The sequence below is a fragment of the Lampetra fluviatilis genome, chromosome 9 (assembly GCF_964198595.1).
Source record: "Lampetra fluviatilis chromosome 9, kcLamFluv1.1, whole genome shotgun sequence".
NCBI lineage: Eukaryota > Metazoa > Chordata > Hyperoartia > Petromyzontiformes > Petromyzontidae > Lampetra > Lampetra fluviatilis.
In genome coordinates this window covers 14,131,253-14,145,024 of record NC_136283.1, presented here as the reverse complement: position 1 = coordinate 14,145,024, position 13,772 = coordinate 14,131,253, and the positions used below count along the sequence as shown (strand labels likewise).

Here is a 13,772-nt window from a genome sequence, read left to right as displayed (position 1 = left end):
GGCAAGCCGAGTTTAACTCGGCGGTATTTTTAGCCACCATTGTGAGTTGCTGGGAGAGAGAGAGAGAACGATTGTGGCTCGGCTGCTGAGTTACAAGCGCCACGTGCGGGTAAACAGGACGGAGGCTGGGAAGTGCATCCTGCCGATCGAGCTGTCGCCGGCAGTGTCAAGATTCTTCCGTTCGATTTGATGGCTCGGCAATGGCCAGCCGCGCTGATGGAAGGCGGCAGCGCGTGTGTGTCTGTGTGGCACCGTGCGGAGCTGATTTCCATGAGGAGCGGCAGTGCAGCGGTTGGCATACCATGCTACGAACCTCGAGACCCGAGTTTGATTACCGCTCACGGCCAACAACAGTCATGATTATTTGAACAAATGCTGCAAATGAGACCGAGCCTCTGCCATGTAGATGGTAATAGGCTACATAACAAAAGACTGAGCCTTTATTATGGAGAGGTTCGGTTTGTGACTAAGCCTGGCCTACATAACAAAAGTGTGAAAAAAGAAAGCTAAACCTGGTAAAACAGAACTGGCTGTCTATCAGTAACCTGTAATAGTTGTCTGTCAAATAAGATGGTCCAAATAAGTGTAGTTAAATCTTTTTTGCATGGTTAATCACATCTTTCCAATGATTACTCAGTTTGTAACCATCATCACAGTTGAAATTATGTCTGTGTTTGTATATTTGTATGGCTTCGTGTACAAACCTTTGATGGTAGCCAGGAGGTTTGCAGAGCACCTTGGTCTCGGAAAAGACAATTTCATGAGAGCCCACAGAGTTGTAGCAATGATCGGCAACAGCCGAAGAATCAGTTCTGCCTTGTTTCAGATCTGACTCGCGGACACGATCAGAAACATGACGTTTCGTTTCTCCAATGTAGCAATCACCACAACTGACCAAAAATATCTCCAAAATTCTAAACAAACATAAGATCCAAGTCCGATTCAGTACAGTGCATAAAATCCGTGATCTGATTCCATCTGTGAAGGATGTCGTTCCTGACTTACAGTATCCTGGAGTCTACAAATTGAGTTGCAGTTGTGGTGATTGCTACATTGGAGAAACGAAACGTCATGTTTCTGATTGTGTCCGCGAGCACAAGTCAGATCTGAAACGCGGCAGAACTGATTCTTCGGCTGTTGCCGATCATTGCTACAACTCTGTGGGCTCTCATGAAATTGTCTTTTCCGAGACCAAGGTGCTCTGCAAACCTCCTGGCTCCATCAAAGGTTTGTACACGAAGCCATACAAATATACAAACACAGACATAATTTCAACTGTGATGATGGTTACAAACTGAGTAATCATTGGAAAGATGTGATTAACCATGCAAAAAAGATTTAACTACACTTATTTGGACCATCTTATTTGACAGACAACTATTACAGGTTACTGATAGACAGCCAGTTCTGTTTTACCAGGTTTAGCTTTCTTTTTTCACACTTTTGTTATGTAGGCCAGGCTTAGTCACAAACCGAACCTCTCCATAATAAAGGCTCAGTCTTTTGTTATGTAGCCTATTACCATCTACATGGCAGAGGCTCGGTCTCATTTGCAGCATTTGTTATGTAGGCTAGGCGTTAGTCACAAACCGCACCTCTCCATAACAAAGGCTCAGTCATTTGTTATGCAGTCTATTCTTAGTCTTAAGCCTCACCTTACCATATTAATAAAAAGTGTGCCGTTCCTGGCCCTGCCCCCCTCAACCATTATATATACGGAGTGGTATCTCCTGTAATCCCTCATTTACTTGATACAACTGTCTGGCTGTGACGGTTCCACCTGAAGAAGGAAGCTTGTGTTGCCTCCGAAACATCGTGATTTTTATTTTTATTTTACTTTTATTAATTTTAATTTTTTACCTACGTGACTTTACCGAAAAAACCTAAGAATATGAATCCTTGCAGTCACGAAAGCTTCAAATCTAGAAGTAATTGGAGGGAGTTTAACCCGTAGGCTTTTGCGACCAATATTATCCATAATAAATATGTTTTTGAGGTTTTATCGCTTAAATATAAATGTGTTGTTACACCTGCCACCACCCAACACAGCCAATTAGTGAGGTTTACCACGTAAACAAAACGTGCCAATTTGATACTAGTTCAGCACACCGGTGTTAGAGAGTAAACCCACAGCATTTACAATTCGAGTACGACGTTTCGCTGGTGATCACAACAACTAACATCATCGGGCGACATCCAGAATTGTGAAGACGTCCTCTGGATTCGCTCTCGTCTACATGACAAACCTTACTAATTGGCTGTCTCGGGTGGTGGTGGATTTAACGATTTATATTTACACGACCTAACCCAAAACACCCTTTTTTATGGGTGACTGGAGGGAATTTCAGAGTTGAGTGATGTGAGGAACAGAAGGTGGATGCGAAATGTTGCATCCAACAGATGCAGTGATACGCTGCTCAAAGACAATACGGTTCAGAGGAAACGAGTCATCAAAGTAGCAAATGTTTCTTGTTTCCTACCCCCTCCTCCCCCGCCTCCCTCCATCCCGCAGAGTGGGACCCGTACACGCTGAACGGAAGAGCGCAGGCCGGCACGGAGCGACTGGTGGCCACCGCGAGGCTCCAACAGAGCTCCAGGGTGGAGCACACCCTCCGGCTGACGGGGCAGGCTGCGTCGTGGGCCGGACACATCCGCAGAGCGCCCCTTGGTGAAACTTAGCACCACGATCGCGTTCTCCCCCCCGATAAATAGTCAGAATCAGAATATTTATTTATCTTGGAGAAATCCAATGAGCTGTGAACCTTCTTTTTCACAGATGTCCAGTAGGGGGCATGGCGTCAGAAAGTAACAACAAAGAACAAAAAAACGATAGGAGTCCAGCGTATAGGAAAGGTAAGTAAATCACGACAAATAAATAAACTAAAATTTTACTATTTTTTATTTTACCAGGTAAAGCCCACCCAGTGACCTGGCCAAAAATGACAGCTCAGCAAAGTGGCTTATCACGTGGAAATCTTATAGCATCCAGGCTTAGTTCCCCCTTATGTCGAGCCTGGAGTTTTATTTTGTCGCCTAAACACGCTGATTGCTTGGAGTTGGGATTGAATTTGAACTTAACCCGTTCCGAGACGTCTGCAAAGCTGCAGGGTGCGTCCCGTTCACCGCTTATTCTTGGAAACGCGCAAGTGGTTCAAGCGGTTCAGTGTTCGTTTTATTTCGAGTGGCGTGACGCCGCTGTTTTTAAAGACATTGGACTTACCGCGGAGAACTGCAGCGAAACGACTGCACTCTGAAAGCCGGCGCCAAACTGTGCCACACGCCCTCCCGCATGGCCTTGTGGGAGCCACGGTGCCTATCAAGTTATTATAAATAATTTTTTTCTTTGGAGATGGCGATGGATCAAGAATATGGAGAGGACTCAGAAGTGGCCTCCACTCCTAGTGGGACAAGTGCTTGGGAGAAGATGTGAACTGTCTTTCCGCACTTTCACAGCCAATACCCAGACATGTCTGATGTGACGTACGTTTGTTTAAATGGCTGCGGCTTTGATTATTGAGTTGACCGCTGAGCTTAACGTCGTCCCCCCCTCGACAAAGGAGGAAAGCCCCTCCTCAGGGCAACGCGTGCCCTCTAGTGGCAGCACTGGCTCCATCGCCACGTTCGGTAGCGATGAACGAGATAGACCACGACATAGCCAAGATGAGGGAATTCGTTTCTCTTAGAGCCCCCTCATGGTAAGTTAATTTTAAAGTGCGTAGGCCCATCCGAATGGTATGAAATGTTAATAATTTAACACTTTTTATTATTAAATTGATTCTACAGACACCATCTGGGCCTTCCACTACTTGGTGGTGCGCAAAGACCCGGCAGTCGCCACGGAGACAGAGCTGTGGAGCACGCCGCTCTCGTCGTGCGAGCGCCTGTTCCCTGACGACCCCAGAGCTGCCCTCTGCTCCGACCTGGTGCCCGAGGGAGCCGTCGCCCGGCCCTCCAGCCTGGCCAGCCTGCTCGCCGCTCACATCACAGGTAGGCTGGCGAGGGGGCGGAGAAGGCGGCGGGGGAGTGAAAGCTAAAATAATTTGGCATCGTGCACAATGCTCGCTCTTCTACAGACGAGCGAGTGAATCAGAATATTTATACTGGAGGAATCCGATGAGCTATTAGGCTCTTTTTCACAGATGTCCAGTCAGGGCGAGTAAGAACGTTCCAAAAATAAACAATACAAAAACACGATAGGAGTGCAAAGTCTAGCAAAGGTAAACAAATCGCTGAAAAATATACAAATGAAACTTCATTTTTATCTTACCAGGTAAAGCCCACCGAGGTATGAATTTTTTTTTCAGAAGCAACCTGGTGACAAATAATAGCCCAACGAAGTGGCCTATCATGGAGATATTTATATCAGCAAAATACTCAACACATTTTATTACATGTGGAGGGAAACCGGAGGACCTGGAGAAAAATCCACAAGGAGAGAGTCACCGCGAACTCCAAGGTCCCGGGGGAGTAAAAGCTAAAATCATTTGGCACCATGCACAACGACCACTGTTCTACAGACGAGCGAGTCGGAGTGGGGGGAAGGGTTGCTGTCAGATCTCCAGCATCGTAGACAACCACAATGCGGGTGGAATTTAATAATCATCAAACTAGCCAGCCTGCTGTGGCCGCATCTGTGGCACTAGACGTACGCTGACCGCTGCACGTATTTGATTCTACGCGTCGATGACCTGAAATTATCGGGGAAGTTCAGTCTCTGTCGGCCCTTTCTCTTGAGGCCTCACCTCCTTCCGCTTGATGCCCCACCCTATTCCTCTTCATGAACTGCCCCCTTAAGTCTTAGGCCCCACCCCTACCTGGTGAGGCCGTCTCATCCTCTTTCGGCTCCGCACCTTTCCTGCTTAGGACCAGCCCCATGTTCTCTAGGCGCCAACTCTTTCCGTTTAGGCACCCCCCCCCCCCCACCTGGACGCAGGGTTTGGCTGGTCATCACTCCATCTCCTTCACCCCACCAGTGTTGTGTGAGATCATAACCCCTCCTCCTCTCCTCACCACTCCCATGTCTCTTGATGTCATCACCCCTCTCCTCACCTCCACAGTGTCGCTTGACGTCATCACACCTGTCCCTCACCTCCCCAGTGTCTCGTATGACATCATCACCCCTCTCCTCACCTGCCCAGTGTCTCTTGACGTCATCACACCTGTCCCTCACCTCCCCAGTTTCGTATGACGTCATCACACCTGTCCCTCACCTCCCCAGTGTCGCGTGACGTCATCACACCTGTCCCTCACCTCCCCAGTGTCTCGTGACATCATCACACCTGTCCCTCACCTTCCCAGTGTCGCGTGATGTCACAACCCCGGTTCGCTCTCTCCGCGTCGCATGATGTCATCACCCCCTCATCCAAGTGTCGCGTGATGTCAATACTCCTCTCCTGAATACTCCAGCATCTCATGACGTTATCAACCCCTCACTCCAATCTCGCGTGAGGTCATCCCGGTGCATCACAGACAAGACAGGCAAACAAGCACATTATTACGTAGAGATCATCTATGTATATTAATAGGTAACGTTTCGGGCACTGGCCCTTCGTCAGAGAGCGTAGAGATGCAGAGAAGTAGAGTCTCGACCTCTCTAACCTCCCTCGCAGAGTGGATCTCACAATCGCCGAGGAACCGGACAAGCCGGTAGGCAACAAACGAGCGGTGAGCCGGCACCAGCAATTGCCCAAGCTCTGCAGTCCCCTATATATCAAGATGTTTTCCGTCAATTAAAGGAGTGTTAATTAATTTATGCATCGAACAGATTGTGACGATTTGTCTCATTACCACGGATGTGAATCATTGTATGCCTGGTCATCGTGAAGCCAGTGAGTGGAGAAATACAGGTTGATGATTGGTATTTAAAATACAGTTTTCTTGATGCTGGCCTGAAAGTAATTTACGCTGGAGGCCGCACGGGTCCTTTGCTAAACCTGGGTTGAAAAGTAAGATAATATTTCATTTGTGTTTAGTTAGTTCTTTGGAAGGGAAGCCGGATGGCATTGCATGTCTTCTGTGGCTTATTTTTGGTCTTTTGTCAGACTTAAAAATTCACTCTATATCTTAGGTCTTAAGTGTTTTCCTGCAAAGCCACCAATTATATTATTACTCTGCTTTGTGTCTTAAGATCCAATCCGACACATTCCCTTCATAAATAGTCACTATACAAAACAGCTCGAACCCAGTGTTGCATGTGTGTGTGTCTTTGTGTGTGCACGTGTATGTGTGTGCACTTGTATGTGTGTGTGCCTTTGTGTGTGCACGTGTATGTGTGTGCACGTGTATGTGTGTGTGTATGTATGTCTTTGTGTGTGCACGTGTATGTGTGTGTGTGCACGCATGTGTGTGTGTGCACGCATGTGTGTATTAACATTGCCACTGCAGTGTTTATAAACATCGCCACTGGAGAGACAAAGGCGGTCGGGCATGGTGCTGGCCACCCACCCCCTTGTGTGCAGTGCCAGCCTTAATAGGTGCCCACGACCAGCACTTGCCCCAACAGTCTGTTAAGGCTATACGGGGGGGGGATCTTTGTCATTTTGTGTCTGTGTCCACACGTGTGCGTGTGTGTGGGGGGTGAGTTCAGCATGTGTATGGAATTCTAGACAGAGGCACCCAGGCATTTAAATTGTGAACAGCTGCTCGATTCTCTCCAGAGATTTCAAATGAAATGTTAAAATGAATTTAACTCAATACTGCTCCTTATGAGATTCCATAAATTATGGACTGCGATGGAAGGTGTGTGTGGTGGGTTGCGTCGTTTTTAAAATGTTACCACCACTCAAGTTCCAACCAGCAGTATAAATTGGTTCACCGCAGTTTAGTTGACCAGCAGGTTTGTGTGCGGTTGAGTGAAGTGTGCGTTCTCCCACCTTTACCAAAGTCTACATATGTCCAACGTGGAAGAGTAGGCCAATTAGTCTCATAAGAGGAGCTCTGTTGAGCTCTCTCTAGGAGGTGGCGGGGTGGGGGGGGGGCTTCCGCCAGCAGTGGTGTGAGTTAGCAGTTACAGGGCGGCGCCTTTACCTTTCTGATTAATATTACGCACAACGGAATGAGAGCGTAGGGAAGAAAGCCGTGAGAATCAGAGACGTCCCACCACCCAGCAGCTTGCCAAGGCGATAGTTGCGGAGTGGCGCAGGTCAGGAGAGGCCGCCGCTCACGTCCACAATGGCAGGAAATCTGCCACCGGCGCTGGGGAGGCTGCCCTAGCCGGGCTGGTTGCGTGTGCGCACGCCCTCTCTCCTGTTTGTGCATGAGCGTACGAGGCGGCAATAATATTTGTTTTACGTAACCCCGTTATTTCACGCTCGCGCCAAGGTTTGCGAAACTAAATCGGGCTCACGGCGTGCACCTTACGCGCCAACCTTGGAGTAATTGCAGATTCCTGGATGCAGCCCAGTGGCTTCCTCTGATTATTGGGACCCTCTCTTGGGACCGGAGACGCTTTGGTTTCTAATCCCCATCGAGTTGCCTTTGCTCTCTCCGCCGGCCCCGCACGCGGGAGGATTATCTTCATCGAACCGGCAAGGAACGGACGCCTCCGGGATGGGCGGCGGTGAAGGGTCCTCTCCGCTGTTTGGTCAGCGGGCCGGGTGGTGGCACACGTGCTGCTCCCGCCCCGCCCGGCAGTGGCGTGACTCTCGTGGCGTTGGTGATTGTGGCTCCCCGAGGCCAGGAGCGGCGGTGATGCGAGTTTGCGCTCAGAAAATAAAGAGTTGCCATTGGACGTGAACATCTGTGAAAACGAGCTTTGTAGCTCATCGGATTCCTCCAGTATGAATAAAGTTTCTGATGCTGTGTGGCTCGGCAAGCGAATATGTCGCAGCAGGGCACTGAGCCGACACGGCTGGGATCCTGGGTTTAAATCTGGCGTGGTTCAGCCTCCCGGAATTATAGCAAGGTCGCAATTTAGAGAGATTTAATGGTCTCAGCCTGGGCAACAATTACGCACGATAAAACATTAATTTAAATTGGGCCTTTATCTTAATTTGGCTTCTTCCAGCTCTGATAATTGTCACGTTTTGGTTTGATTACTGTCCGAGGAACACTGTGGTGGAGCGTGCAAAAACGATGCTTCATCTCAAGTTGATAGCACACTGCTTAAAAGAACCTCAGAATTATAATCCAACACGTTGCCTTCTGGGGAACTTTTCCAAATGAAATCCCACCACCCCCCACCTCCCCCCCCCCCCCGCACAATCTCACAACAACGTGACGCTGACATCCCAAGCAGCGGGAAGAAAAACAGCTTGCGGCGGCGTTCGAATCTCGCGCCCATTTAAGGACTTTGCGGCTCGGTGACCCTGCGCTGTCGCCGTCGTTTGCCGTGTCCCAGGCCGCGTGGAGGTGACGGCGCGCATCGCGTCCCTGCTCTTCCTCCGCACCGGCCGCCCGCCACGCGGACGGCAGCCCGAGGGTCAGGCGGAGCGGCCGCGAGACGGCGGCCCCCCCGCTCTCCGCGTCGACGCGACGACGCCGCTCGTCGCCGTGGCTACGGCGCTGCCGGGCCTGCTGCTGCGGGGCTGCGCGGGATGCGGGCGCGAGCTGCGGGAGGACGCCCGCGGCGTCGTGGCGCCGTGCCTGCCCTGCGCGCCGCGGGCGACGCGCCTCTTCTACCCGTGCGTGGGAAAACTCAACGGCGACGTTCGGGGGGAGGCATGCCGTCGGGGGGAAACGGTTTTTGTCCGTTGCGCTTCGAGGGGCGGAAAAGCCGCGTTAGTGAAAGCGTTCGAGCAAAAGCCGAGCAAATTCCGCACGTTTGTGGCAGAAGCCAGTTTCCGTTGGATGACGACTGTGGACTGCTCATAGACTGGTACTCATTTTAGTACTCAACTAATCATCCCTTCGTGGTTAATGAATGGAATACTGCCGTGGTCGAGTCTGCTAGGGATTGGTATGCGCTATGCCCTAATGGCACTCGGTCAGACCGCACCACCAAAACGTTAGCCGTTTGTGTCGATGGAGTGCGTTTGCGTAGTTGATCGGTTACCATTTGCCCATTCTACTCGTGAACACCAGACGTTACGTGGAGAGGAACGGTCAACGTACGATAGATACATTGACGCAGCGGTGGCGAGATGTCACTTGGTATACAGGAGATCGTGGGTTCAATCCCGAAAAATCCACGTGTAGTCTCGTTTAGAGTATTTGGCTGGTATAAATATCCAGATGATAAGCCACTTCGTTGAGCCTATCATTTGTGGCCAGGTCGCTTCTGGAAAATAGCTCTATATACACCTCACTGGGCCTCACCTGGTAAAAAAAATAGTATAATCTAGTAGTATAGAAAGTAGGTAACGTAGATATTGAGTTAATTGTGAATAGTTTTCAGTAACGCAACAAAGTGCTGTATTTCCGAGCGATCGTAATCGGTGATACGATCGCCAGCCAAGGCAGTCTGACTGGTGTTCCGTTTGCACAAGCTGTCGCGTTTCCCACCGCCAATCGTTGAGGCGGCGGCGGCCCAGCAGGTAGCGAGCGCCTCCCCCACTTGTCGCAGAGGCTCACAGTTCCGGGGTTATTTGCCGCAGGTGTAATTAGCGTGGCGATAAAACCGCGCCCCACCGTCTGCTTCACAGAGCGAACCCTAAGCCTCCCCTGACGTCATTCACGAGTCGACCGTGCTGACAGTCACGAGTCCAAATTGGTCGAATTCTACAATTGCGCCCAGCCAATTACTCGATTGAGACCATACACCCCCAGCAATCATCAATATCTCCTAGCATACTAATGCCCCCCAGGTTATTCTTGCAAATGAGACTATGCTAGTCGTTTTGAGTTCTCACCGAGTTAAACAAATTTAAACTCGAACCTCAGCCATCGTCGCCACCTACACTTGAAATGGCTCCGTATAATCAGTCCACCGACCTCGCAATACAATTACAACGTGGCTTTATACATTGTCAAAATGCCACCGTATCTCAATATGCTGTACGGACACAGTCCCATTCGTTTTTGGCTGAGAGAAAAGAATAAAGGTCTTGAGAATGGGCTTCAACATGGGCAGGGAGTTGACAGCACGGACGTCTGTGGGTAGGGACTTTTCACCTTGCCACAATAAGCGCTGGACAAATCTTTCACATCACAACTTCCCAAGGGTCTACACTGGGGTTTAGTTTTCAATCTGACCCTGGTTCGGTCAGATTGAAAACTAATTTCTTTTTAACTGGATTTTGTGTATGGTTTGTTGTCCTTCTCCCGCACCTTCGATTAGCACGGTTGGCTACGGACGGTGCGAAAGAAGTTCAAAATAAATAAACAAGCATCATGCGCTCCACACAGACGCCAGGGCTGGGCAGTCGCCACGAGGTGGCGCCGTCATCTCACGGTTTTCATCGTTCAGTTCTCCCAGGCGGGGAATCCAGTGGGGTGACGCTGATGCGATTAGAAGAACCTGGCCCTTCCGACAGTCGTCAGTGAAATTGTAAATAATAACAATCAAAAACATACACCACGTGGTCAGAGCTGCCTTTACAATCCAAGCCTTTACCCCGTCTCGTTTTCCCGCTCCATTCCGCTGTCATTCGAAACCTCCGTCGATGTTAACCTAATTACTTGCCATCTGTTTCTCATTTCTGCGTCATTACTGCTTATGTCACGAAAGGCCATCGTTTATCTCGCGCGGTGATTCCGCGCGGTAACGGGAGATGAGCCGTACCCAACTCTGTGGCTCCGTTGCTCAAGCGACGCTTGAGCGCGTGCGTACGTGTATGTGCGTGTGTATGTGTGTGTATGTGTGTGTATGTGAGTGTGTATGTGTGTGTTAATGTGCGTGTGTATGTGTGTGTTAATGTGCGTGTGTATGTGTGTGTGTATGTGTGTACGTATGTGTATGTGTGTACGTGCGTGTGTATGTGCGTGTGTACGTGTGTGTGTATGTGTGCGTGTGTAAGTGTGCGTGTGTACGTGTGTGTATGTGTGTGGGGAGCGGTAGCAACGTAGCGATTAGGACGCTGCGCTATGAACCCAGCGACCCCGCGTTTCCATTCCCGCTCACGGCCAACACCACTGACGATTATTTGAACCGGTCCTTGGCGTCCCCTAGGTTGACTCAGCCTCAAATGAGGACCTGGAGCGATGTGTAAATACGTCGATGCCAGGGAGACAAAGGCAGCCGTGTGTGCTGTTGGCCACCCACCCCCCTCGTGTGCCATATTGGCCTTCATAGGCGCTCGCTAACAGCACTTGCCCCAACAGAATCTTCTAAGGCTATACGGATGGTGGGGGAAACATTGTTTTACCAAAACATTGCTCACTCCGTCTCTCTCCTTGAATGCCTAGAAGTCCAGGACTTGCCATCCAGGGGTGACCAGCTCGATCCGATTCGATCTCCCGGCGCTACCCGCGAATCGCATTTGAAACTCTACACGACTACTGCATCGACAGAGAGAGAAAGAGAAGTGAAGTGATGAGAGAAAGTGACGAGAGAGTGAAAGTGATTAAATTCATAATTTAAGGCCATTCACAAAAAAAGATAGGTTTTTGTATTTAGGCCCAATCTCAGCACTGGAGCTTCTGAGCTATAATCTCGGAGACAAGGGAGAAGAATACAGCACGTGCATGGGGTCCATTCGTAAACCTTAGAAGGGTCTTAAATACCTGAGCCCAGAACGGCAATGACCCTGCCAACGAACCCCCCTCCCCCAAAGACAACCGCGCGGTGCTGCGTGTTCAAGCTGTAACCCCTCATGTCGCCCTCGACAGGCCGGCGGTGCTGTGCGTGACCGACGGAGTGGAGCGCGTGGAGGTGCGTGTGTCCCCTCGTACCGTGGAAAAGCTGCTTCTCAACATCCCCCCCAGCTGGCTGCACAGACCTGCAGGTGCTCGGGGGGGGGGGGGCGGTGGAGGGGCTTTCCCAGGTGCCCTGTTTTTCATCCCAACATTCCCAGAAATGGCCCGTCCTCTTTCGGGCATTTAAGGCAGCAGCATCTCGGTTTTTGGAAAGGTCGGAAGGGAGCTTGGTGAAACCGTGAGAGATGGCGAAGGCTCTTCGAGGCCTTCATCCAGCAGTGGATGAATCACGGCTGATGATGATAATGATGATGCACAAACGCTGAAGGGTAATTTTTTTTATTCCTGCCTGGTCATAATGATTAAAGTTGAGCTCTAGGGATATTATGATTAGACTGGTTCCCCGAAAGGAAATGTGGGAATTTCCACCTCTAGACTGCAAGTGAGTACTGGACGACACCTTTTGGAGCATACAAGAAGTGTGTAGGTGTGTGTGTGTACTTGTGTGTAGTTATGCGTGCAATAGTGTGTGTACACGTGTGTGTGTGTGTACATGTATTCATGTGTGTGGGGAGCAGTGGCGTCGCGGGAAGCGTGCTGCGCTATGAACCCTGCGACCCGAGCTCAATTTACACTCACGGCCAACACCAGCACCGATTATCTGAACTGGTCCTGAGCCTCCCTTAGATCGACCCAGCCTTAAATGAGTACCTGATGCAGAGTGTAAATATCACCAGTGGTGTTGGCCACTCACCCCGTCGTGTGTCGTGCCGACCTTCATAAGTGCTTCTCGCTAACAGCACTTGCCTCAAAGGTCTGTTGAGGCTTTACGGGGGGATAATTGTATTTGTGCATGCATATGCCTGCATGCTTGTAAGCGTACTTGCGTGCTCTGCATTTAGGCTACGGGTTGACGTTCTCTGACCTCGTGGCTGACCTCTGCTCGGCGCTGGTTCGCGGCACCGAGCGCTTCCGGCTGCTGCTGGCGTCGCTGTCCGAGTGCGATGAGAACGACGTGGCAACACGTCGCTCCCTCACGCTGCTGCAGCTCTCGCTCGACACCACGCTCCTCCAGCCGTGAGCTCCTCCAGCCACAGCAGGGCACCGCTGCAGAAGACTTCCCGTCTCTCTCTCTCTCGTGGGAATCTTTCATCGCGGGACGATGTCAAGGATCGAAAAGATAAAATGGAGACTTTGTTCAAAAGGGCCGCGGATGAGTTAGGCCGGGACATTCTCTCGGGTGAAGATTATCATCATTGCGAATTAAATTTTAACATCTAGCAAATGAGGCTATTTTTTAATATCCAAAGTGACATTTTACGATTTTTTTTTTATTCAAGCACAAGCACGTGACCTTCACGTCTTGTAATTGCCAGGACCCTCAAATGAACCCCCGAGCGTTCTCGGCCCAAACAGCCACAACATATGAATTAGCATGCAAATGACGAATGAATTAATGATGACTCAATCCTGCACCACGTTGGCTCTGCTGCACGTGGCTGGCTGCCTGCAACCCAGCACTGTGGGGGCCGCAGCGAGGGTTGGCGGACCGCCACACAGATTGCTTGTGAAACTCCCTTCCTGTGGGCGTCGAGGAGGTGCCTTCTCCTGGCTCGCCAAGGAGAAGATGGTACAGCGAGTGTGGAACTGATCTCCATCTGTTTCCATCTGTACGGGGATAGTGTGTTACACCCCCCCCCCCCCCACGTGTTGGTGTTCAAGGTGCTCCGGTTTCCACCCATGTGTTTAACAAACGCTCATCGTTAATTGGCCGATAACATCCTTGAAATAAAAAAAAACCCAATGTGGCAGGACCCTCTTGAAAAAAAGCGTCCTTGTGTTTCTCTCCTGGATATATAAGTTATTGTTAAAAAAGAAGCTGCGCCGAAAACGAGCGCGCCAATACTTCCACGTGATCAGCCGTCAACCAAAGAGTTTCGCTAAACAGCGGCGGCCCGCAGTCTGCGTCGGCAGAGCGTCGCGACGCGGGGGCTGCCACGGTTGTAGGGGAGGCCTTTAGCGGCTGTGGCCAGAGGGGA

The 13,772-nt window shown here is 50.3% G+C and overlaps 1 protein-coding gene across 6 annotated transcripts in view; it reads left to right on the top strand.

Moving 5' to 3' along the window:
* The window catches only part of SHLD2 (shieldin complex subunit 2), a 39,235-nt gene extending 25,678 nt beyond the window's left edge, over positions 1-13,557 (top strand). For all 6 annotated transcript variants that reach the window (XM_078859874.1, XM_078859877.1, XM_078859876.1 and 3 more), the window contains 5 exons: positions 2,513-2,668; positions 3,784-3,987; positions 8,339-8,621; positions 11,707-11,822; positions 12,636-13,557. In XM_078859874.1, the coding sequence (XP_078716000.1) occupies positions 2,513-2,668; positions 3,784-3,987; positions 8,339-8,621; positions 11,707-11,822; positions 12,636-12,814 (938 nt within the window). In that variant the 3' untranslated portion in view covers positions 12,815-13,557. The remainder of the gene's footprint in view (positions 1-2,512; positions 2,669-3,783; positions 3,988-8,338; positions 8,622-11,706; positions 11,823-12,635) is intronic.
* Positions 13,558-13,772: the final 215 nt, after the last annotated feature.